The sequence below is a fragment of the Squalius cephalus genome (assembly GCF_949319135.1).
Source record: "Squalius cephalus genome assembly, chromosome: 9".
In the NCBI taxonomy this organism is placed as follows: domain Eukaryota; kingdom Metazoa; phylum Chordata; class Actinopteri; order Cypriniformes; family Leuciscidae; genus Squalius; species Squalius cephalus.
The window spans coordinates 5,179,308-5,197,581 of NC_137130.1; the positions used below are offsets into that span (position 1 = coordinate 5,179,308).

The 18,274-nt window shown below is 35.2% G+C and overlaps 1 protein-coding gene across 3 annotated transcripts in view; it reads right to left on the minus strand.

Annotated features, from left to right (window-relative positions):
- stk39 (serine threonine kinase 39) overlaps positions 1–18,274 on the minus strand; it is a 69,720-nt gene that overhangs the window by 26,786 nt on the left and 24,660 nt on the right. For 2 of the 3 annotated variants that reach the window (XM_079880341.1, XM_079880342.1), the window contains exons 9-13: positions 17,138–17,186; positions 16,963–17,028; positions 6,738–6,860; positions 4,518–4,547; positions 1,381–1,437 (exon numbers count right to left, since the gene is read on the minus strand). In XM_079880341.1, the coding sequence (XP_079736467.1) occupies positions 1,381–1,437; positions 4,518–4,547; positions 6,738–6,860; positions 16,963–17,028; positions 17,138–17,186 (325 nt within the window). Of the gene's footprint in view, positions 1–1,380; positions 1,438–4,517; positions 4,548–6,737; positions 6,861–9,768; positions 9,817–16,962; positions 17,029–17,137; positions 17,187–18,274 lie in introns of all 3 variants that reach the window. The other variant, XM_079880340.1, reaches the window with a different exon arrangement.

The following is an 18,274-nucleotide window of genomic DNA, read 5'->3' on the forward strand; positions in this document are numbered from 1 at the left end:
ACAAATATTGGGTAAAACAGCTTTTTAATAGGAATCCACAATATATTACCATAACTGCTATTAGCCATTATTAGAAATCTTTTAATTTCTTTTAATATTACAGTTGATGAATGATGATGAATATTTATTCTGGCCAATATTTCATATTTTATTGAGCATGCCACTATTTTTACATTTAGATTACCTTTGAAGTCATCTAATGCTCACTAAAAGTCTGTTGTTACTGACTGTAAAGCTAAACAATAACTCAAACGATTAAAAAAATGTTTACGCAGAAATCAAATAGATGAAATACTAGATGAAAATTAAATTAAAATGATACAAATTAAATAAATAACAAATAAAATAAATGTTAGTTGGAGCGCTATAAATGACAAACTAAAACCAAAAAAATAAAGCTAAATAAAAATATTTAAAAAAAAATGACAAAAATGACAAAAGCAAATTACTGAAAAATTTGACTGAAATTAAAATGAAAACTGAAAATGATTTTTATTTTAAATAAAAGCTAATTCAAAATATCAATACATACTATACAAGTATAAAAATTCATTACAAATTTCCATTTTTCATTCTGTACATTACAATGTTGAGACGCCTAAATTCACTTGTAGCGTTTAAAATGATTGATTTTTAGTTTTTACTAGTGTTTCATTTTTCATTTACTCAGACAAAATAGTATAAATTTAATTAATTTAATTAACTTAAGTATTTAATTTGAACCATTAATATTAATTGCTATTGATGCTTACAGAATGCTGATGCAAATCAACATTTCTCTCACTTCATTCAACATTTTTATCACAATGCATCAGGGTTATTATTAACTAAAACTAAAAATTAAAAGTTGAAGCACTAAAATTACTAACTGGAAATAAAAACTAAAACTACACTAAAACTAATAAAAAAAAAAAACTAAATCAAAATGACAAAAGCACAAACAAACTGACTAAAAACCAAGCTAAAATTAAAATGAAAGCTAAAAACATAAAATAAAAGCTGATTTAAAATATGGATAAAAACTATAATAGTATATAAATAACACTGAATGCATCATAGGATTGCTTTCTTAACAAAGGATGCATGCAACATGGCTGGAGACTTTAACAAAAAGCTCCCATTTCAAACAGTCTTTGTGTCCGCAGTGCAGCTATGAAGCCTTGAAACGTTCGCTCCTCAGGCGGCTTACTAGGTTTTGGGATAGAAACTCTGCACATGTTGCTGCAGCAGGTCTACTCTCTCACTCTTTTTATTTGAGATATTACGTTTAATAGGCTCCCTCAAGGCCAGTCGGCCCCCAGGGTCGTCTCCAGCCAGCCCAGAGACCAGCATCAGGGCCACCGAATCAACACACATCACAGAAACACTGTCAGCCCTCACCTGGGGATGCTGAATGGACAGGTCCTCTAGCGGGAGACTGTTAGCATTCACTTCTCCCTGCAGAAGCAAAATGGAGTGCTTAGAAATGAAGGAAGGCACAGAAAGACATCTCTCCGCCCCTCACTGTTTCTTTTCATTCCCTTCAAGGACAGTTCTTTCAGCAGTTGGGGAAATGGGTTTTCTACAGCCTCAAAGCCTGAACTAAAAGTCATGACATTTGGTGATCCAGTGGGAGAAAATATGAGTGGAAGATCGCTACGCACACACAGGCATTAGGAAATAAGTTCTGTGTTTGTGCTGCTTAATTGCTATTTGTCCAATACGGTCGAATGGGCCACGCTTGTTAATTATTTAATATGTAGTTTATTAGGCAAATAGCGCAATCCCTCGATACTCTTAATTAAATGATCAAACGATACTTTAGTCGTTAATTAAATCTGTTCACGGGCAAACGTAGTCAGTCAAGCCTGATGTATCTGTGAGCTCACATTTACAGCCTTTACAGTTATCTAGGATTTTAGCCGTAGGGCAAATTGAGAGTTTACGTTTTTTCATTGATTTTTTTTAGTATCTTATGCTTACCACGGCTGCTTTTATTTGATCAAAATACAGTAGTTTTGAAATATTATTACAATTTAAAATAACTTTTTTATTTTAATACATTTAAAATTGTAATTTATTAATTTGATGGGAATGCAAAATTTTCTGAAAAATATTTTATTACCATCAATGTTGAAAATAGTTGGACTGCTTAATATTTTTATGGAAACCGTTTTTCAGGATACTTTGAACAAAAAAAGTTCAAAAGAACTGCATTTATTTTAAATAAAAAAAAACTTTTGTAACATTAATGTTTTCTGAAGAGAATACAAGTGGTGTTTTCCCATGCAAAACTCGCCACAATGATGTTTGAGGCCGTTCAGGGGTGTGTTTGACGTACAACGACATAACTCGCTGCTTCACGACCACAGTACGATGCATCGCTGAAGAAATCAACTAGCTAGTCACGACTGTTTCCCGAAACCATACTGTCACAAATAGGGCTGGGTATCGATTCAGATGTTCCAATTTGATTCGATTTCGATTCGCAAGCTCTAAATTCGATTCAATTTCGATTCTCGACTTGATTTCGATTCTAAATTCGATTTCGATTCCCGATTCGACTCAATGAATATAGATTTAATACAAATCCTATATTTCTAAAAAAAGAACGGTGAACATAAGTTTACAAGTGGTTAATTAATAAAAAGAAATTAAGAAAATAATTGGATTTTTTGCCCAGCCCTCATCACAAACCTGATTAATGACATCACGCAGATGGTCGAGTAATAACTTCTTTTAATGGATCGGTTTGAGGTCGAATTATTGCTAGATTTTTTTGCTATAAATTACGGCACTCTTTAAAAACGGTGCTTTAAATCTCTAGACAAACTAAAAGACATAAATGACATTTGTAAATATTCTAAATAAAAGGTTTAGGGCCAGATTTACTAAACAGGGCAAATTAGCATGAGAGTGCAAAACCAAAAAAGCGCAGATGGGAGTGGAAAGTTCTGCGCATGATCCTCTGACGACACGAAAATTAAAGATTTTTTCCATAATGACAAACACAATCTAACAAGGGCAGTGCAAATTAGCGTCTGGTTTAAGACTTGCTTTTTTGGGGGGTAAATAAAGTGTAAAAACACTAAGTGCAAATAGCCTGCCTTGTTCGCAGAGGCTATTTACACTAACTCCGCCCACCAATGTCTGGTTGGACCAGACAAAAGTACAAAGAACACATGTGACCTCTCAGCAGCAGTGGCGACTTCTGACGCGATCGAACCCAAACTCATTCCTCTCCCTTTTCCCATCGCATATCAGATTGGAAAGGCATTTATTTTCAATAAAAATTGAGAAAATATGTGATAAGTGGAATTAAATTGCCTAACAGTTATTTAATAATAAAGTGTTTATCGGGTAGGGTTAGGGAGGGCTTTATTGTCCCAATAAGGCGGCATTTATTTAATTAATATAATCATTTACGCTCAATATGTTATTGTTGCACACCGTCTTATAATGTACAAAAATACTGAGGTGCAAATAGTATCTAACTACTATTTATTTACACTTATTGCAAAGAAAATACTGCTATTTTTACTTAGTGTAAATAGCATCTATCACAAAGAAAATGTGCTATTTTCACAAAAAGCTGCTGTCGTTAAATAATGGCACAAATGCCAGTAAACTGACGAGCGCAAACCTTAGTAAATCACATTCATTTAAATACTCTCCTCACATAGATTTTTCTTCTGAAAGGGAAACTCCTACAAACGCATATGCAATAAGATCAGCCGCAAAAATAACTCTGTCCACGCCTTTTCAGCGCTAATTTTTCACTGCACGTCTTCTGACAGTAGTTTTTTTACCGGCAAAAGAGGGTTTATGCGGGCGCGAGCTGTTAGTAAATCTGGCCCATAGATTGCACTGAATGTCAGTTTGCTTAATTTGCTCAAGATAGGGATTTATTAAGTCCACATGTCATGTCAAACTATGCTTCTAACCACAGGTCAAACTTTGGGATGCTGTTTGCAAATGTTCATTGGAACTATGTTTTCAGGAAACACCGACTCGTTTAACAATGCTAATAACGATGGAACTTGCGATCATAGTTGGCTAGCGATGCTTTCGGGAAACACACCCCTGAGTGGTTACTAGGTGTTTGCTTACTAGCTCAAATTAAAAGAGCCCTTCCCAAACTCCATACGATATTCTGGCCTATAATTATCGCCCAAGACCCTCCTTCATGTACGTCTTTATCTGCCGGGGTCATTGTGCTTATGAAAATAATTTTTAGATTTTAGAAAGGCTGCATTAACAACGACTTAATCCCTATTTGTCTACATAAACAAACAGCCTGTACTACCAAAAAAAGAAGGTTGTTTCAGAGGCGGAGTGAGTTTTGATGAAAGATTTTAAAGACAAACATTTACTGTCTCGTGCTGATGAATCATTCACAATATAGCCGGTAAATTGCATTACAAATGTAAACAGGGTCAGTTCTGATTTCACACTCAAAGCAGCGATGCATTACCACACACAACTAATTAAAAAAAACATCCATTTCAAAAGACAAAGAAAGAATAACTGTAACTTACATGCTGGTTTTCCTCTTTGACCCTGCGTGACTGCAAAAGCAATAACGAGACAGGATTCAATTAGGTTCTCGCTCTCGCACAAAGTACGACAGACAGATGTAGCTATTTGTGTGGGAGTGCAATCAGCACTTGCTCATTTGCATTCCATAATAAACAATAAACACAAGAACAACGTCTCCAGCTTCATTAGCAGCCGCTGATTTGCGGACGCTTCGCTTCAGGGGCTCTGATTGTTCCTTCCTGGCGAAGACATTTTAGCATTATATATTCCACATTTATGAGTGAAAAAGGCCTTGGGCTTTGATCAAATGGTGTGCGTCACCCGTATGGTACAGGCAGGGCGTTTATGATCAAATATTAAGGGAGCTTGAGGTGAAACGCTTGGCTCTACATCAGAGGAAGTGCATTCGTTCAAATCTCGTATTTGGGTTAATAACAAATACATAATAGAGGCTTTATTTATACCGTGAGGTCAAAATGTCTAAGACCACTCATGAAAATGATTTAATTTTGAATTTTTTTAACTGAATACAACATCTTCTGAAGACAGATAATAGATCTGGGGGCCGTATTCACAAAGAATTTTAAGGCTAAAAGTAGCTCCTAACTGGTGAATTTAGGAGCAACTCCTAAAAATAATGGGCGTGTCACTCGTAACTTTAGGACTCCTAATTTTTTTGACTAAGAGTAATTCACGAAGCATTTTAGCCCTAAAAGTAGCAGCTAAGCCTGGGACAGCTTAAAAGAAGTCGAGAGGACTCCTAACTCACTAAGACCTATTCACAAAACGCTTTTTGTGGCATTTCACGTTGCGATGTTTTGAAATGCGTGTGCGGCGCTACAGGAGCTTCCAGTCGCGAGGGAACAATTTTGCACTGTAGGCATAACTAGGGATGCAATAACGCCACCGACAACAACCAAAACTAGGCTACTCATTGCATGTAAACTAACTGTAACGTTTCATTGTGAATCAAATTAAAATGTTCTTCTCTTTGCAAACGTAGGCAGAGGCATAGTGACAGATTAATTCAATAATGTTGCAAAGATATTGCATCAATCCATATGTTTCATTAGGCTATAGGCTATTTGTTTAGCCTTACTCTTTATTCATTTAGGCTATTTATTCAGTTATTCATCATCTTCCGTCCTTCGCACTACTTGTGTAGCGCACGCATTCTCAGACCTGTCACCTGTCACTCATCATCGTAGGGGAGGTGTTCGGAATCATTCCCGCGTTACAATCATCAGCCAATCAAGGTGGTCACTTCAGTCAAGCTCGTGCATGAGTAATGACGTCATCCATAGCAACGAAGACTCACTCTTAGGCTATGTTTACACGGAAACGATCTGAAGAGAAAACGCAAAAGTGGCGTTGCGTTATCACTTTTTTATTCTGCGTTTAGACGAGCGTTTTGGGGGGGAAATCTGCGTGCATATGGTGACGCAAAAGTGTGTGAAATTCGCTGTAGTATGCACTCCAGGTGGCTAGGTGGCAATGGACCGGTGATCGGTGCCTTCACTGTCTAGCATACTTTTGCGTTTTTACCCCCTTAGACGGGAACGCGACGGTGGAGCGTTTTTAAGATTTCCACTCTGGAGGGTGGTTTCACTTTTTTGCGTCTTTAAGCCCCAAAAACGCCGTCACCGTCTAAACGAAAGGCACATCTGATAAAATATTTTTACGTTTTCACCCGCAAGCGTTCTCGTGTAAACGGGGCCTTAGTTTAGGAGTTGTCATTTTTCTTTACTAAGAGTAGGTCTGAAAGGCGTTGTGAATAACTTTTAAGAGAAAACTCCTAGCTAAAATATTTTAGTGCGATTTAGGAGTACTCCTAGTGGTAAGATAAAATGCTTTGTGAATACGGCCCCTGGTTGAGAAACACACTTAATACTCATAATCTTGATAACTGCTGCTATTGGATTATTCAGTAAATTTGACAATTTTTGCCTGAATTTTTCAAACAATCTGAATTTATCTGAATTTTTCAAATAAACTTATTAATTAAATATCTATCTATCTATCTATCTATCTATCTATCTATCTATCTATCTATCTATCTATATGTATAGGGTGTAACAGTACATATATTGGTGGACATGTAAATGTACAGTACCAAACTCGCCTCATGCACACATATACCGGTGTGTATATATATATATATATATATAAATATTGTATATATTATTCATTTTAAGAAAGATCATTTGGCATCCACTCACCCTTCCGTGATTGACGGCAGCCTTCCCCTCTTCACTTCTCTCGTCCATTTCGTCATCACTCCATTCCCAGTCTCCATCCTCGGTCTTGTGCAGGTGACCGCTCGACCCCGGGACCCTTCTGACCTGCGGGTGTGAACGGGACACGCCGTCAAACTCACAATAGTGCGCAGCAGTTACCGCACACTTTTCCAGCAGACGTGCTGCTGAAAGTATTTATCTCATTCGTTTTCTCCATAAGCATTTTAAAATATTAATAAAGAGATCTTGAACCAAACCAACCAGCTCTGAGATGCACATAATGAAGCACATTACAACCTTTAATTTGAAGCGAAACATATGAAAACATATGAAAATCAGAAATTAACTTGAATTATTAAACATATCTATCTATCTATCATCTATCTATCTATCTATCTATCTATCTATCTATCTATCTACATGGCAATTTATAAATCATAATCATAAATCATGAGAAATCATCTATCTATCTATCTATCTATCTATCTATCTATCTATCTATCTATCTATCTATCTATCTATCTATCTATCTATCTTATATAAATACAGACACATATACACCTTTAATAAGGGAACTATTAATTTAATCCCCACAAAATCAAAATCTTTTAATCATGAGAAATCTATCTATCTATCTATCTATCTATCTATCTATCTATCTATCTATCTATCTATCTATCTATCTATACATCTATCTATCTTATATAAATACAGACACATATACACCTTTAATAAGGGAACTATTAATTTAATCCCCACTTTCTAAACTATTTTATATTTCAAACTATACTTTTTAAACAATAATATTATATTTAGCTAAAATCACACTGACTTGTTCCTACAGAAGCATATCAATGTTTAAGAACTTCAGAGCTGTAGGTCCAATGTAGTATGTTTACAAAAGATTGTTAAAAATCAATTTTTCTATGGAGTAAATGAATGGCATTTGTACTTTCAGAAGCCTACGGTTGTGCTCTACAGCGTCACGCGTCGATCTCAGCAGGGCTCGAGTCTGTCAGATACAGTCTGTGCTGAACCTACAGGGCTTATTTCTCTGGGTCAGTGAAGTGATTTTTTGAGGCCTGCTCAGTGTCTGTAACCAGCACTGAAATATCCCACTATCTGTTCTCTTATGCAAGGCACATCCTTCAAAACATGCTAAAGCTTTAATCTGGCCTACATCTCAACATCCATCGATATTCGGCAAACCAGGCGATCAGCTCAGCTCCTGAAAAGATGCAATTTTGCTCAACAAGATCCCAAAATTCCTGTCATTTACACAAGCCTTTCTCAGTCTGGCAAGCCCTAATCTGATCGGCTGGCTTTACACAATTTCTGAGGATAAGTGTACACAGGTTTTAATATCACCCACCAGCAAACCAAGTCATATTTACAAGGCACCAGGTTTATAAAATGAACACTTTTGAGGAAGAACTATTCTGTTATTGTGAAGGGAAGGTATATATAATATAATATAATATTATAATATAATATAATATAATATAATATAATATAATATAATATAATATAATATAATATAATATAATATAATATATATTGAAAATAATAATGGTTCCTTTGATAAATTGCAAAGTAATGGCAAATTTGATTTGTATTTATTATCCTTATTTAATCCTATTTAATAAATACTTAGAAATAATTATAATTCTATTTAATAAAAAAAATATTATACTTGTGTGTATATGTATATAAAGTACATTTAAAAGAATATATATATATATACATACTGTATATCTATACATATGTGTGTGTGTGTGTGTGTATACACACATATAGACATATGCGCACACACACACACACACACACATATATATATATATATATAAACAAACTTTTATGTTAGATGCATTATCGTGATTAATCGATTTGACAGCAGAAAGGTTATATTGTGAATATAAATAATACTGAATAATTAATATGTATATTCTTATATATTTTTAAGAATCTATTAGTGCTGTCAAATCATATATTTATGCCTGGACAAAAAAGGCAAAAAACATATAATACATATAGTACTCTGTAAACATGCTAGAAACATAATCACTGCAATTATGATCCAATCATCGACTCATTTGATCTCACATCGACTCATCGAAGCATTTACCTATTTAAATCCAAACAGCGACTTTTTTTTGGCAGTGTATATATATGTGTGTGTGTGTGTGTGTGTGTGTGTGTGTGTGTGTGTGTGTGTATATATATATATATATAAATCGATTTGACAGCACTTATATGTTCTTAAAAATATATAAGAATATATATATATATATATATATATATATATATATATATATATATATATATATATATATATATATATATTCTAAAATATATATAGTTAAGTATTTACATTCACAATATACCCTTTTTAATGGAAAAATAATAATGGTGGCTTGTTTTTGCAGATAAAAAAAAAAAAAAAAACATACTCAAAAAGGCAGTATTGTTTTAACCTGTATATCACTCACCCCTATTATTGTTTCTACCTTCCTCTAAATAGCACATCAAATCAAACAAACTGTACCTGAACACTTTTCATGTCTGTCAGACGATCTCTTCTGGTCTAAGGAGGATCAAAGTCTGGAACCACACGAGACTAGAAGAGTTATAGCTAGTTCCATCCCTTTAATCCCATTACCAGCGATAACTCTATCGAAAAGACCTTAGATCCTCTGGACGTCTGTGAAATATGATGCACTAGACTGTGGATATCAGACAATATGCAACCAGTGCACTTTCTGAAGTTATTGACAAAATCATATTGGCCTGATCGAGAAATCCAGTCGACGCGTCTTTAACCCGATACATACCCATCCCGACCGCCCTGTCCTGACACAAAGACACACTGTCTTCCAGGAGATTTACTCAGCTTCCACTTCAAGACAAGAGGTGAAATACGGCACACACACACACACACACACACACACACACACAAGTACATCTAGAAGCGAGAAGCAGCAAGTAAGCGTTCAGCGAGTGAGATAACATGTACCCGTCTCCCAGAATCCTGCTCTGTGTTCTGCTTCCTCGGCTCTGGATCCTTCAAAATAACACACAGATAAACAGAGCAACAAATAAACATGAGCGCATGATGATGACAAACTACACCTGCGGGCTGTGTGTTTATGAACAACACGAGTGGGTCAGCGGAACAGAGCTCTTCAACACACACTCGCTGTCATTTACAGACGTTATGTAAGCACAAATACCCAGTGGCAAATTGCTCTCTTAGAAAAATGTAATGTGCAATCGAGTATTGTGATGCAGACATTCATTCACACTGTACACTGTTCTATCTTGATTTACTTCACCTTGTTTTCTGCACTACTGTATACTTACTTTATATGTTTTGGCAGTACAGTAAATGTCAGTCGAGCCACTAAAGCATTGCTTATTTTGACTGAAATGAAGATTTTATAGCAATATATTTTGATTTACATCTTTAATTCAGCAGCAGGTATAACTCAGTAATCAATAACAAGAGATTATAAAAATAATGTTCTCCACCATGAGTCAACACATGCGTCCACTGCAGAGATGCTGCAAGTCAAACCAGCGAGCTGTTGCGCCCCCTACTGGACACAGACTACACTACAACCACGCAACTTCACTTGCTAGACAGAAGAATTATACAGATTTAAAATGTAATCTTATTACAGGTGTAAGTGAAGACAGAAGATAAGACCTTATCTCTGGTCACAATAACATCTTGATCTTGACTTTCTTCAATGACAGATTTGCTTCAGGAAAATCTAATTTTATGAGGCGGCAGATTGAAGGATAATTAAATAGGATAAATGACAGGATACAGGATGATATATGTATATATAGCATATATATGCCATTTTAATGAGTCTTTTTTTTTAAGTTGCAAACATCAAAGATGAGATGTAAGAGAGAAAAATGTTTCCTTTTTTTTTTTTGATCATTGGTGAAGTAAAATTAAAAATCCATAAAGAAAATTAATAGAATCTCTTATTTGATGTTTACAACATGAAGAAAAAGACTCAAATGAGATTAAAAAGATTAAAATGCTCAAATTGTAGGAAAAATACAATTAAACATTGAAAAATGTAAAGCATCATTTTTAATATTTACAATTTATTTACAAGCAAAAAAAAATACTATTTGTTTTTTATTATTAATATATGTTTTAAAATATATTAATAATAAAAAGTATTATTTATTAATAATATAGTAAATATATATTAATAATAAAAAATATTATTTGTTAATAATATAACAAATATATATTAATTTTGTGGAACAGGAAACAGGAAATATCACAGGCTACGTCCAAAATCGCATACTCTCTTGAGAAGGTACTTATTTTGAATAAGTAATTACTCCACGACCGCTAAAAAAGTATGTTCGTATGTGTGACGTATGAATGTAATCTGGATGTACTACATTCACCTTGTTGCCCTTATCAGGTGACCTACCAAGGTCATCGTTTTGTTTTTTTTCAATGTCAAAAAGAGTAAAATATTTGTGTTTAAAAAATGATTGTTGACACAGTCTTTAGAAAACTCGAAGGCCAAATAAATCATTGTGATTTTCGCAACGCTGCTCAAATCTGTATCGCTCAAGTGGACGTCATTGAAAGCTTTGAAATTCCAAGGTCAAATACTGATTCTCTCCATAGTGTCCTGAACAGAAGCACAGCTGCTAATATTCAAGTCCTCACGGTGAGGAGAAAGAAAGAGAATGACAAAGACAGAGTGAGGAGAGAGAGCCATGTAGAGAGAGAGAGAGAGATAAAGGAATACAGACAGTGAGGTAAGGAAGAGAAATGGTGTTTGTCAGGAGTTGTTCAGGTCAGAGAGTCCTTACATGACAGCATCTTTCTCCGAGGGCTCCGGCTATGCTGACTGGATACATAATGTGGGAGTGAGGCAGGATCGACACATCAGACACAAACACATCAGACACCAGGTGACAGAAAGGACACGCACACACTGCTGACACTGACACATCTTTCATCAGAATATTCATGAGGACCAGGATTCAATTTCATAATTCACATATTTAGTACGCTACACTCTGGTTTCACAACGTGGCTGCGTCCAAAACCTGGAAAACACTGCCTCTGCCGGCCCGGCAGTACAATAACTTTCTGTTCATGAAAAAAAAAGTCCCGGTTTTCACTAAAATATTAAGCAGCACAACTGTTTTCCACATTAATAATAATGTTTCTTGAGCAGCAAATCATCATATTAGAATGATTTCTGAAGGATCATGTGACACTGAAGACTGGAGTAATGATGCTGAAAATTCAGCTTTGATCACAGGAATAAATTATATTTTTAAATATATAAATTGTAATAATAATAATAATAATAATAATAATAATTCACGATATTACTGTTTTTATTGTATTTTCAACCCAGTAAATGCAGCCTTATTGAGCATGTATTTCTTTCAAATAATCTTACTGATCTCAAACTTTTGAGACTTTTGGACAAATGATCTAAACATCATTAAAACAGAATGTATCATTAAATTAATCTTTCTTTATTTTAAGTATAATATATTAAAACTTGTTTTCAAAGATTTTAAAGCATTAACTCACTCCATTTTGTTAGTTATACTTGAAGTCACCACAAAATCAAAGTTGACCACTCCTAATTTTTTATGGAACATTGCAGTATTTATTATAAATGATTTATTTGTACACATCATTTTATTTTTTTTATATGCATGTGTCCTAGTATAATCTTTTTCAAAAATAACTTCCTCTCCACTTACAGCGACATCTCTTCTCTTCTCTGATGAGTGTTTACTGGTGTGGGGGCGGGACAACCAACCTGTCAATCACATGAGATCCACCAATAGCAAACCACAACCATCCAATCAATTCCCCATGGACAAAATCAAGTACCGTCCAAGTTTTTGTTCAAGAAGCCACTTCACACAGATATACATCACAATAGGGAAGTCATGCTAACTTAAAAAATTTAAAAAGTTGCCAATATGGTTTAAAAAATAAGCTTAATTTAAGAAATCGTCACTGTCGGGTGGAAACCTTATATGTCCAAAACTGCTACTTTTAAGGAAATGGAAAAAACACTATTTTTAAACATTGTGTGTGTTGTTTAAGTTTAAATTGTGACTTTAAATATGGTCAGACACTCACATGTGTCTTATATTATTAACATTTGACCAAAATCAAGTTAAAAAGGAGTTAGGAGGTTTTTGACCAGCAAATTTCATACAAGAAATACGAAGTGCATCGCATTAGGTTTTCATCAGCTTACAGGTTAAAAAGTTGATGTATTCTCTGTAAAAATGTCTTAACATCTTTGCTTCTCCAGAAAATATATTGTGTTTAAAGGATGTTCAAATAGTTTTATAGGAAAACAAGACAAAAAACACTGATTAAAACATAGTGCAGTGGCAGAGAGCGGCATCTGAGATGGACAACTGAGGGGAGGACAGACAGTGAACCATCACCTGATAAAGCTGGACACTGCCATCGACTAGCAGAACCCAACAGCATAGAGACCCGCTGACCTCCAGCGATTCAATCACTGTTAGTGTGTGTGTGTGTGTGTGTGTGTGTGTGAATGTCCCTTAAAGCTGTTTGTTGACACAGTTTCAATTGATGAGCTTCACTACTGTACCATCCCACTAACAACTCCAATTACACAATTGAGGCACTGCAAATAATGTTTCAGATCTCCAATTAAAACTACATTTCCCAGAGGTTCCCTTTCCTGAATACGACTCCTCGGTTGACTGCAACTCTTGTCAAATCTAACAAGTATGCATGGGCTCCGTTCCACCCAGACAACAGACCCTACGTCGGTTTCTCCCTCCCACCCATTAATACTGTAATTCATTGAGAAGAGTCTATTACTGAAAGCACGACTAGTTTTCCCAGAGCACTTCAGACAACTAAAACACCATCACACATCAACAAAATCAATTCTAAATGGATCTGCTGTAGTGATTATTCTTTACAAGTCAGACTAAACATGTCTGTGTGGCTGCACAGTAATCTGCCGGGTGGCTTTTAAGTGCACTCATTCGGTCATCTACTGGAATAAATCCCTTTATCAGTACAAAACACCTTTTTTTGATGCACGCAAGTCATTCAACCTAAAAAAACACTATTACAAATATACCACAAGGCAGTTTGCAAAGAGTTTCTCTCAGTTCTTTGTTGTTTGCTATGGTTAAAATATTATATATTTAACACATAGTATTTTTCAGTCATATACTGTACATATATCTCCATGCGTTTGTTATATATTGGCTTAAAATAATTATTTTTAATCAAAAGAACAATCATTTTAACCAAACAGTCATTGTAACCAACTAGATTCAAAGTGTTTAATGCTAAATAAAAATACAATAATAAAAATAACAAGTTACACTTTATTTTAAGGCGTCATTGTTGCAGTGTGATTATATATTTAAGTACTGAGTAATATTAAGCAACTACATGTACTTACTTTAGGGTAAGGGTAGGATTAAGGTTTAGTTGAGGGTTAGTTGCATGTAATTATGCATAATTTACTGTTATTACTATGGTAAGTACATGTAGCATATGTAACAAGGACACTGTAAAATAAAGTGTTACCAAATAACCCTATTTAATGATTTTCATTTATCATTTATATGCACCAATGTTGCAATACTTAGTGCACATAAATAAATTAATAAATTAATTAAAAGTGCTCATGTTTTTATGAAAACATTTGAAAAAAACTTCCATGAAAATATTGAGTACTTAATTACTCAAAGAAATCATTGAATCGTTGAGTTTAGAATCGATTCATTGAAACAAGTTTAAATTCAATTTTTAAATTTAAATCAGAAATGCTATTAAAACTCCTTGTGACTTGCAAGAGGAGGAATGACTGCAGACTGAATAGCCAAATCAAAAGCACATACATTAATATTCACAATGTTTATATACAGCCAGCAAAACCCTTGTGAATATTCTACATATGCCCAGCGTATTTCTCTCATTCTGTCTGTTGCCAGCCGTACCTCGATACAACATCGGCATTCCCACATTTGAGAACACCCACATCCCTCCATCATTTCAGCCCATCAGTGTCACAACCTCCACTTCCATCTCCACCAGGACATTCTGCACATCCTCCTAAATGGATGGATGAGCAGAGCTCTTTACCTGCCATTTCTCTCACTCATTTAGTGGGCTAGAGGTGTGGGGTGCTGATAGCCGGCCCTCTCTGTCCCGACAAACAGACGGTCTGGCATGCAGATGGCGGTTTAACACAACACCCTGTTCCCTGCATTAAAGCTCATCTTTCTTCATTGCTCATCAGAGCTCAGAGACATTAGGGGCCAGATTTACTAACAGCTTACTAAACCCTCTTTTGGCGTTAAAAAACGACAGGATTTACTAAAGACACACAGTGAGAAATTAGCGTTGAAAAGGCGTGGACAGGGTTATTTTTGCAGCTGACCTTATTGCAAATGCCTATTTAATGATTTTCATTTATCATTTATATGCACCAATGTTACAATACTTAGTGCACATAAATTAATTAATATTAATAACATATTTTTACGAAAACATTTGAAAGAAACTTCCATGAAAATTTAGAGTAATTAATTACTCAAACAAATCATTGAATTGTTCAGTTTAGAATCGATTCATTGAAACAGTTTAAATTCAATTATTTAATTATAAACTAATAAGTTTAAATCAGAAATGCTATTAAAACTCCTTGTGACTTGCAACTACAGGATTTACTAAAGACACACAGTATGAAATTAGCGTTGAAAAGGCGTGGACAGGGTTATTTTTGCGGCTGACCTTATTGCATTTGTAGGAGTTTCCCTTTCAGGCACAAAATTTATGAAAGGAGATTATGTAAATGAATCATGCAAGGTGATTTACAAAGGTATGCACTCGTCAATTTACTGGTCACCCCCTATACCATTAAATATGGCAATATTTGAGGGGACAGCAATTTGTAGTGGTGTCTGAAACCATAGTGGATGTTATCGAGTGCACTCATCCCATAATACACCACAATAACGAGTGTACAACAGATGTACACTCAACGACTAGAGAATACCCATAATGCACTGTGAGGGTCGTGCCGAATGACTTCAAGTGGACTATATCAGTGGAGTCATGTAGGGAATAGTGAATGAGGGTATGGGGGAGATTTCAAACACAGCTGTAGTCTTTTGATCTCATATAGGTCTGTAATAACCTGGTTCTACCATGAACGAACAATAGACAGACAGACAGAATGAGTGATAGATAGTACGAAAGACAGACAGAACAAAAAAGCAAACGAGAGACAGACAGACAGAGCGATAAAGTGAATGACAGAGAGACAGACAGATAGACAGATAGACAGATAGATAGATAGATAGATAGATAGAGATAGATAGATAGATAGATAGATAGATAGATAGATAGATAGATAGATAGATAGATAGATAGATAGATAGATAGATAGATAGATAGATAGAGCAAACAAATCATCTAGACAGACAGACAGACAGATAGATAGATAGATAGATAGATAGATAGATAGATAGATAGATAGATAGATAGAGCAAACAAATCATCTAGACAGACAGACAGACAGACAGATAGATAGATAGATAGATAGATAGATAGATAGATAGATAGATAGATAGATAGATAGATAGATAGACAGAGCAAACAAATCATCTAGATAGACAGACAGACAGACAGACAGACAGACAGACAGACAGACAGACAGATAGATAGATAGATAGATAGATAGATAGATAGATAGATAGATAGATAGATAGATAGATAGATAGATAGATAGATAGATAGATAGATAGATAGATAGATAAGATAGAGCAAACAAATCATCTAGATAGACAGACAGACAGACAGATAGATAGACAGACAGAGAGAGATAGATAGAGCAAACACATCATCTAGCAGAGAGTAAACCGCTAACAGGGAAAGAGGTCACGTTGAGTCCATTCATGATCCGGCTAATAGGTTAAAGTGTTTCTGGAATCTGAGTGGACGAGTGAGTGTTGAGGGCAGATGTCCTGCAGTGAGAAACATTACGTTTCCGATCCCTCAATCAAAAGCAGCCACACTGTTTAATCAATACAGAAAGCACTCTGCTAAACATGAGCGAAGAGAGACCCATCTGGCCTGTGGGGGAAATACACTCAAATGTGTGGGAATGAATGAGACCGTTACCTTTTTGGCTCTTTGGCTTATATTTGGTCCTTTAGTAAGCAGCTTTTCATTCAAGTACTCTCGATTCTACAACAACACAGAGGCGTGGGGAAACACAGAACATATATTAGTAACAGACCGCTGTGAAGCACTGGTTAAAGCATTTGAAGTATGGAGAGAGAGTATACGGCCGTACCTTAGCCTTTTGGAAAAATTTACATTTCAAAAGCTCGGCTGCAGTGGGCCTGTGGAGATGAGAAGAGCCGAGTTAAAGCGGTTGATGCTGACATTTTCAGACAGGTCCATATCTCAGGACTCAACACTAAGAATTTTTTGGTTCTGGATATGTTGGCTATCAGATTTTTATTTGACCTGGTGACATTTTCACTTTTCCTGAGGCCAAATTTTGTGATATTGTCAGAGATTATTTTATAATTGCTTCCAGTCACATTTAAATAATCGTCACTCAAGTGTTACATTATGTGATATTATTGATATTATATTTAACGTGCATGTATGTGTATATACATACAATGTAAGTGTGTGTATGTGTAATGGAATGAATATCACGTTATCATGATATAAAATGATTATCGCTAGATGACCTGATGAGATTGGCCTGTGGGGGGGGGGGGGGGGGGTTGGGGGTAGATAAGATAATGAATTTCAAACCTGAACATATTTTTATTCAAAGATCGACAGTCTGTCATTTAGTTTTTAGTCTGCCACAAAAAAAACAGACTACATTTGAACTCAAATGTCATTGTGAAAAAAAAATTATAATAATTACTGTTGTAACAGTGCGTAAATCAGACCTTTCAGGCTATAGCCTAACGCTAATAAGCCTTATGCCAAAATTATCAACACAATTAAATTGTTGGTTATTAAATAAGAAAACTAAATAATTTTGTAGATGATTTGCTTTGTGTAACCCGACATCAGACATTAATGACTGGAGAAAATCCGATTTTATCTTAATGTGCAAGGTCACTCACTGTCCAGGACCGCAATTGTAATTTGCAAAAGTTAATTTTAACGGACATCCCAGATTGGCTGACCCGTACACGCTCAGTCAATGGATGGACGATCTGACAGGATTTGTCAGATGATTTGGCCTGACTTCTACACCTACCCGATAGAGAAACTGAGCGTAAAGAGAAACTGAGGGCATATAAATCTTTAGATGCCTATAACTGTACTAAATGGTCACGTACAAGACCCGCAGTTCTGCCTAGCCAGCGCCAAGGCCAGACAGAAGACGACAATGTAAAGAGTGACATTACGGTGCAATTTTAATGATGTGAATGTTTTCTAGAAAATAAAAATTCCAGAT